This window comes from Chinchilla lanigera, unplaced genomic scaffold, assembly GCF_000276665.1.
Source record: "Chinchilla lanigera isolate Chin_1 unplaced genomic scaffold, ChiLan1.0 scaffold00028, whole genome shotgun sequence".
Taxonomy (NCBI): Eukaryota; Metazoa; Chordata; class Mammalia; order Rodentia; family Chinchillidae; genus Chinchilla; species Chinchilla lanigera.
The window spans coordinates 13,689,923-13,698,356 of NW_004955429.1; the positions used below are offsets into that span (position 1 = coordinate 13,689,923).

The 8,434-nt window shown below is 49.3% G+C and overlaps 1 protein-coding gene and 1 long non-coding RNA gene across 2 annotated transcripts; one reads left to right on the forward strand and one right to left on the reverse strand.

The window, feature by feature from the left end:
• Positions 1–422: 422 nt before the first annotated feature.
• LOC102013433 (ras-related protein Rab-7a-like) lies at positions 423–1,389 on the reverse strand (the record flags this gene model as incomplete). Its single annotated transcript, XM_013515500.1, is given in 2 exon segments — positions 423–552; positions 1,054–1,389. Coding segments are annotated over 2 exon segments (451 nt in total), but the record flags the coding sequence as incomplete, so codon positions are not given.
• A 1,544-nt stretch (positions 1,390–2,933) lies between these two features.
• LOC102013107 lies at positions 2,934–6,488 on the forward strand. Its single transcript, XR_261329.2, has 3 exons — positions 2,934–3,379; positions 3,584–3,696; positions 6,037–6,488. It is a non-coding gene; the product is annotated as an uncharacterized LOC102013107 (long non-coding RNA).
• Positions 6,489–8,434: the final 1,946 nt, after the last annotated feature.

The following is an 8,434-nucleotide window of genomic DNA, read 5'->3' on the forward strand; positions in this document are numbered from 1 at the left end:
CGCCTCGAGCCCACCTTCACCAGCCATGGTGCCCAGCAGAGCTGCTCCACCTGCACCACCTCTGTCCCACCTGTGGTCACAGCCACTGTCTCGGGGAAGGTTAGCAGGAGCTCCAAGACTGGGTCCTGGCTAACATTTCCTTTCGTGTCTGTCGCTCACTTGAAAGAGAATCCCCTTGGAAAGCAGACAAGAGGACAGCAGCACGGAGGAAATGAAAGCTCCCGAACTCATGACTGACACAGAAGCCACCATCTGTCCGGGCCCCTCGAATGCCTGACCTCCCAAGAGCACAGGAAGAACCAGGGCAGCACAGACACACAGGCTGGCCTTGGCCCAGGGCTCCACGACCACGCCTCCCGCTGATCCAAAGGGGGTGGGCTCCCTGGGACTAAGCAGAACTCGGCATCTTCCCTGAGGACCCACCTGCTTAAGCGCATTCCGGGCAATCGTCTGGAATGCCTGCTCCACGTTGATGGCTTCCTTGGCACTGGTCTCGAAGTAGGGAATGTTGTTTTTGCTGTAGCACCAGGCCTGTGCCCTCTTTGTGGCCACCTGGAGAAGGAAGCGGGGCCCCAGTGGGCAGTAACCCAGCCAGCTGCACAGACTCGGGAATGGGGCTAGGGCACCGCAGACCCACCTTGGCCACCTGCAGGCCAGCTCAGACCTCCAGCCCCGCCTCCGCTACAGCCACTAGGAAGGGAGCGGGTCCTCCCCATTGCTCCTGTCTCGTCGTCTGAGCCACATGCTCTGGTGCCGGTGCTCTGCACCCCTCCTCCCCTCCGCAGCCCAGGACTAAGTCTTGGCAGACAGCTGAAAGGCAAGTGTGCCGTCACCAGAGCAAGGGCCATCCTCACAGGGACATGCGCCTGAGGTACACGGGTGATGCTGCTCACGCCCGAGCCATCTTGTGCACACTGGAGACCCGGCCACCAGTGACAAATCAAATCTCCTCCCACCAAGTGCAGAAAGAGGGTCTGGCTCCAAGAGCAAGACACAGCCCAAAGCCACCAGGGTGGGACCCTTCCAGCAGAGCCCTAGGTCTTCGGCACTTACTTGTCTATTTTCAAGGTCGATCTTGTTCCCCAGCACGACAAAGGGGAAGTTCTCAGGGTCCCGGGGGCTGGCCTGGATGAGGAATTCATCCCTCCAGCTGTCCAAGGTCTTGAATGTGTTGGGGGCCGTCACGTCGAACACCAGCACACAGCAGTCTGCTCCGTGGTAGAAGGCCACGCCAAGGGACTGGAACCTTTCCTGACCCGCCGTGTCCCAGATCTGTGAGGGAAGGACAGCCGCTCTTGGGGCCACCTGCAGACTGGGACTCCAGAGCAGCGTCCAGAGCAGTCCTGCACTAGACTGAGTCTGGCAGGCAGTCATCTCTGGGCTGCTAGGAAAGTTTTCCTGTTTTTTCAGTGTTGACAACGAAAACCACGGCAGGGCATGTATTGGGTGAGTGTGCTACCTCTGAGCTACATCCCCAGGCCTTTCTAAACATTTCCCAGGCTGGCCTTCAAGCTGCGATCCTCCTCCCTCAGCCTCCCGAGTAGCTGGGATTGTGGGTGTGTGCCATGCAGGGCTGTGTGGAGATATTCTCTGGGCTCTCGGGCACATGTCCATCATCTCAGCCACGTGAGGCTAAGGCAGGAGCACTGCGGGATGTAGGCCAGCGCAGGCAACTTAGCCAGATTCTCCTTCAAAATTGAAAATCAAAAGGAGTGGGGGTGCAGCTCATCCCTAGGGTGCTTGTCTAGCCCATGGAGGGCCCTGGGTTTGGTCTCCAGTACTACAGAACAAAATGAACTTAAAAAACCAACCAAATGCCCTGACAGGGAGAGACGGACAGAAAGAACTGCAGGGCAGACAGCACAGATGAATACCAGGCCCCACTGATCCCCTGCAGGCTGACCTCCTTCAGCGACATTCAAGAGCAAGGCTGACACTGAGAGCGCAGACTCACACCTGTAACTCCAGCACCCTGCGCAGCTGAAGCAGCAGGGTTGTGAGTTCAAGCCCGGCCTGGGCAACTTAGTGTGGCTCAGTATGAAGGCCTTGGGTTCAGTCCACAAAAGCACCACACAGAGAGAGATGGGGAAGGAAAACAGTTTGACTTCTGCAGTACTGGGTGCTGAACCCAGGGCCTGCATAATGAGCAACAAACCCAGTTCCTTTCTATTTTTTATTTCAAGGCAGGACCTTGCTAAGTTTCTAAATTGTCCAAACAGTGCTGCAATTTGCAATTGTCCTGCCTCAGCCTCCCAAAAAGCCAGGATTACAGGTGTATGCCACCAAGCCTGGCTCAAAAACTTTAAAAATGAAACTTGAACCCAGAGACAAATTGAACACACACACACACACACACACACACACACACACACACACGAACTGACTTTGTATTAGAAAGGGATCAACTGCAAATGACAGTGCCCTTAAAAATATGTTGGAGACATCTGCAAATTTCCAGGCCTTCTGGATTAAAGGCAAGGCAGGGCATCCTGAGATTCTCACAGAAGCACTGAACAGCCTGCTTCCACTTCCAGCATCCTTCTTTGTGAATCAGGATTTTCTCAGGACTTGAGGGTAGATTGGCCAAAAGCAACTTGGGCTGTCTCTGCTTCCCATCAACCCCCACCATGGGATTGTCCAGTGACAGGAAAACAAGCTCAGGAATCCTGATGGTTATGCATTATGGTGAGTTACAGAATCATTTCATTATATACTACAATGCAATAATAGTAGAAATAAAGCGCACAATAAATGTAATGCACTTGAATCATCCCAGTTATCCCTTCCACCATCCCCCTCCAGTCTGTGGAAGAACTGTCTTCTGAAGAACTGGTCCATGGGGCCAAAATGGTTGGGGACCACTGACTTGAAGGACAAAAACTGCCTAAGAAGAGAAAGAATAGAACAGAAAGGTGGGGTAGGGACAACAAGTCCACCTCAGGGACAGACAACCAAAGCCAAAAGGTCAGGACCCTGGAGAGGCCCCCCCCCTCACTGCCCCATTGATTCCAAGGTCCTCACTGTGCAGCAAAGCTGACCAAGCCAAAAGTCTCCTTTGCTGACATTTAAAGGCCTGGAGGTTTTCACTCTCAGCTGAGACCTTGTGCTAACCCAGGATGCAGAGGCTAAGGAATGGAATCTTGGAATCCTGGGTTGAAAGAGGCTGTGAGATTCCAACCTCAGATCTGACTGTATCGTGTGAATAACACCTTAGTGATTATCTTCTGGGTCCAGTGTGTATTTGATTTTAGAAATCACTGCTCCCGACTCTGCCATTTTGTAGGTAAGAAAGCTGAGCTCCAGGGAAATGAAATGAAGTGTGTAAAGTCACCTCTGAGATCATGCTTCAAATTCTTCAGGAAAAGCAGTTGTACAAAAGGTGAGAGAAGGGTTGTGGGACTGCTGTGCCTCCTCAGATGACAGACACGGTCCCTTTGGGGCCTCCACCGGGAGTCTCCTTCTGATGGCCCCAGTCTAGTGGGCCACAAAGACTCTAGGATTTGCAGTTCTTTGTATTTTACCCTACCTTGCTTTTCCTCTTTCCTTTTCTTTCTTTCTTTCTTTTTTCCTCTTTTCTCAGCAGAAAGTCTACAATGGAAGAGCTACTTAGAAACCAACAAATGGCCCACTTTCCGAGTCACTGTGCCTGTCATAGCTCGATGTACAGGGATGGACTCCTCATTAGTTAGGTGACACGTAAGTTCCACTCTGTCCCAAGCTTTCCTTGGTCATTGTCTGCCTGTAGCTTAGCTGCTGTGCAGCTCAGAGTCGTGCACTGCTGGCTGTGAGTGCAGAAGCTGTGAGGCCCTGGTGACCATAGCAGTACAAGAGAGCGGGGTCCTGAGCCACTGGGAAGCAAGAACAGCAATACAAGCCAGAGAGACAGAGATGCCTTGCTCAGGGTCAACAGCAAACGCACAGATCAGAGCTGTGATGGGGTAAGAAGATAAAGTGCTCTGGCTTCTGGCAAAGAGGCCCAAGTCTCAAAGCAAAGCCATCACTCACCCAGGGTGGTCTATCCCGGGGCCTACAGGGGACTCAGATGTGTCTGCAATTGGAGTTTAACCCCAGTGTGTGTTACAAGAGGCAAAAATGTAGTCTGCTAGTCAGGGGTAGTGATGCATGCCTGTAATCCCAGCCCTTTGGGAAGCTGAGGCAGGAGGATCACAAGTTTGAGCCCAACCTGGGAAACTTACCAACTCTGAAAGATCTTGTCTAAAAGTAAAAAAATAAAAAAAGAGCTGAGATGTAGCTCAGTGTGAAAGCCTTGGGCTCAGTCATCCCCAATATTGCCACAAGGAGGTGGTCTCCTGTCCCTGAGCATGCCCTGCCTAGGCACGTAGTGTTCAGAAATCCACCCTTGCAGATGACATTTCCTTTTAGTGGTTGGGCACTTCCCTTCCCCCTGTGCCTCATTTGGAAGGTAACCAGCCCCTGAGAGAAGCAGGACTTCCAACGCTGGGCTCTAGTCTTGAGTGGGAAGTTTCACACCAACTGTGTCCAGGGATGGGACTTTGTAAAGGGTTTTTCTGTTGTGGTTCTTTCCCCGCATCCATGGTGGCTTAATTCTTTTTTCAGCCTCTCCTATACCATAATTGCCTTGTATTCACTGTCTAGGTGAATGGTTTACACCTTTGGCTGCAAATTAGAACCAGCTGAGAGCTTTTAAAACCCCAATACCAAAGCTGGACCCCAGACCACCATTACATCTCTGGGGACAGGGCCCAGGCTCCCAAGGTGAAGCCAATGAGGCTGAGGGAAAGCACCCCAGCTCTCCTGGGGGAACTGAGAGCTACAGTCTAACTCCTTTGGTCTCCACCGGGCTGACCACAGTGCTCCCCCTACAGGTAGCAGTTGGTAGATACCTCTTATATTGGCTTCCGGGGCAAGTAAAACTCCCTGGACCCTAAATGGCAATGCTGACCAACCTAAGGATTATTACAGAAAAAAGAAACAAGAGGAACAGCACTAAAATGGGGATGTGCATGGCTGCTGAAGGCTGCCTCCTAGAAAAGGGTCCTGAGAGGCCAGAGAGAGCCTCAGTTGTCACACTGATGCAGCACAACTGTACTGATACCTTTTCTCCCTTGTCAAGAACTACTAGGGGCTGGGGATTTAGCTCAGCAGCAAAAGCGCCTGCCTGGCAAGTGCAAGGTCGTGAGTTCGGTTCCTGGTACCGGACAAAAAACCAAAACCAAAACAAAAACCAAAACAAAAAAAACAAAAGAACTACTGATATCCACACTTAAAGACATTAGAACAAAGAAGAGCAAGTGAGTGTAGATTGGGACTTCTTGTGTCTTGACAGTCACAGGTAGAAAACATTTCTTGTACAACCAGCTCCCAGGGTAGAGTCCCCAAGGCTCCCACAGAGGCCAGGATCAGGCTGTGATCAGTAAACCCAAGCTGGTTGGAACTTGCCTCAGACCATCAGCACCCTTGGCCTCGATGGGGGGCAGGTGAGTCAGGCCAACTCAGGTCCATCACTGACTTCACCAAAACAGCTTGGCCCAGTAAACACGCAGTACCCCTGTGAAGCCCGTGAAATCCAGACACAAAGTATCACAGCCTTGGGGACCCTGGGAACTTTGGTCATGCAGAATCCCGACCCCTCCCACCCCTGTTCAATCAGAGCCTGCATTTCAAGCATGCACACACCTGGAAAGCCCTCTGCACGTTTAGGTCTGAAGCTTCCTGGCTAAAGACCCACCATTCTCGCATGACTTTCTCTTCTCCTGACTTTCTCTCCCCACGTCTCTGCTGGCTCTAACGGGTCTGAGTGGCCCAAGAGGAACACCCCTGACCATCACAAGCCCATCACAAGTCCCCAAGCCCATTACATCAGCTCAGGCAGGCTGGGGTATCCTGCAAGGGTTGACCCTGGGTGGGCGCAGTGCAGGTGCACAGCCTGGTCCCCTTTGCTGGGGATTCATCATTCCTGGGGACTGGGTGACTCTGAGTTGGTGGCACAAGGTCAGTGGGCCTAGGGGACTAGGAGGGCCCTCTCTTCACTGCCTTTCTTCTTCTACCCACTAGGTGAATTCAAATGAAGCCAGATTAGAACTGTAGTGCAACCATCATAGAAGGGAAAATTAGTGCAATCAACTTACTGTAAAGACCACTGTTTACAACAGCTCACACCGAACACTCATCTTTGAATTGGGCTTCTGTCAGGTGGCATTGACTTGGACTTCTGCTTGTACCAGGCACTACTGAAGCAGTAACTTTTGTCCCTGTAAGTGAAATTTTATAACCTCCTGTTCCCATAACATTCTGTTATGTCTGAGCAGGGCCACCAAGATAAGAAACTGCCACAGCTTGACACACTGCCTTTGTTTTCTTTCTGCCCACGCACAAGTTCCACGCCCAAAACCAACCTCTTTGACCAAGGGTATAAAAGCTGGAACCTGCTTTCGTCCTTTGCTCAGCCATTTTGGATTTATCAGCTGAGCCGGTGTACGTCTGAAAATAAAGTCCTCCTGTTTTTCCCTGTTGGTCTCTCCTATCTCTTAAATCCTGCAACATTTCTGGCAACCACAAAGGGATAGGAGATGACAGATTTGTTGTCTCCTTTGCCTGCAGGCCCAAGAGGGCCAGAGTAGTGGGTGTCCTGAGACCTCTGGCACCACTGGGTGAAACCAGCTCAGAGAGGAAATTAGCCCTCCCACACCCCAGAGACCTCTCCCTGATCAGCACTAACAGAATCTGAGGAATTCAGGACAATTCTGGAACAACAGCATGCTACAGGACTGTAGTAAGGTTTTGGGGGCCCAAGGAGAAAACCCATTACAGTGATCCCTCACCTATTGTGGGAGTTACTTTCCAGAGACCTCCATGATAGGTGAAAATCCATGAAGTAGCAGCGTTATATTTATTTTATTATTTATATAGTTTAAGGCTTTATAAACCCCTCCCACACTCCTATAAACCTTTCTCACTCTCTTATTAACCTTTCCCACACTCTTGTAAACACTTCATGTGCTCTTAAACACTTTCTACACTCTTAAGCCTAAGTAATTTTAACAACATGTAAAATTCTATATGGGTACTCGATGTGAAGTGGACAAGGAGAGATGCTGAACACATGAGCACAGTGTGGGAGAGCAAAAAGACTGATGCTACAGTCACTGAGCCAATCAGCACCCAGGATACAGAACACAGTGCTCTGGTTGGTTGCCTTCCATTCCACCAGCCAATAGTGTGCTGTATACAATCTCATGTTGGCAAACTTGCGCAAGTAGCAGTAGCATACTGTATTTCCACTGTGTACAGTACGGTATTCATCTGCTGATGAAATACATACTGTATTTTATTTTGATTTAATATTCTTTTAATATGTTTGAATTAACATTTTAAATATTTTTTATATTGTTTTAAATTTTTTAGGCAAAAATAGTTAAAATCATAAATATTATATAAATTCCTATATACCACAAAATCCCACAAGACAGTGAAAACTCTGTGATACAGAATTAGATATATATATTTTTAAAAACCCATGATACAGTGAAGCTGCAATAAGTGAACTGCATGTGGTATAGTGAGGGACGGCTGTACACTAGGATGGAAGGAGAGCCTGATCGCCTCCTGGGAAGTACCTAATAATCTAAAATTGGCCTGCACTAGCATTCCCAAGCAGGAGTGGCCTGCAATGAGAACTGGCTCATAGAAGTGCTAAGAATGTGGGAGTGGCCTGCCCTGAGAGAGGCTCACAGTCAGTCCAGTCGGGACTAACTCAGATGAAACCTACAACTCCAAATGGAGTGTGGAGGGAGGCCCGTGATGATGAGGACTTACAAGGCAGGAGTGGCCCACAGTGAGCAGGAAGTGTTGGAATTGCCAAAGCAGCACAGTCCGGGAGAGACTTAGGAATCTGACACCTGGATGGAAACAACTGGGAAAGGGGAGGTATATATATATATATATGTGTGTGTGTGCGTGTGCAAAATAAAGTGTGTGAGTCTAAAGAGTGCAAGAAAAACATAATTGTGTGTGAAAGAGCAAGGTGGAGTATGTGAGTCTGAGGTCATCTGGGACCAAAAGACTCCTGGGCAGTCAGCTGTCCAACTGCTAAGCTAAAATAAAAGCACAAAGCCAAAAGACTTAGACCCAGCTTCACCTGCTGAGATTGGAGGGATGAAGGAAGGATTATCTTTTCATTTCAAAGTGAGCTGTAAGCAAAACAATGCAAGGGGCAACTCCAGCCCAGTGTTGAATGGCCAAAGTTCTGCCAGGCCTAAGGAGGTGTTTTATAGGAAAAAATCAAATTACAAATTTTAACTAATTGGTAAATATACTTTTGGTTTCCAATCTGAGTTGATCAATCAGGATGTTTTAAACATTTCTTATATATTGCAAATTCTTATATTGCTTATTACAGAGTTAACTTGATCTTTGCTCTCTGTTGGTTTAAGATAAGAACACTGATTCAAGG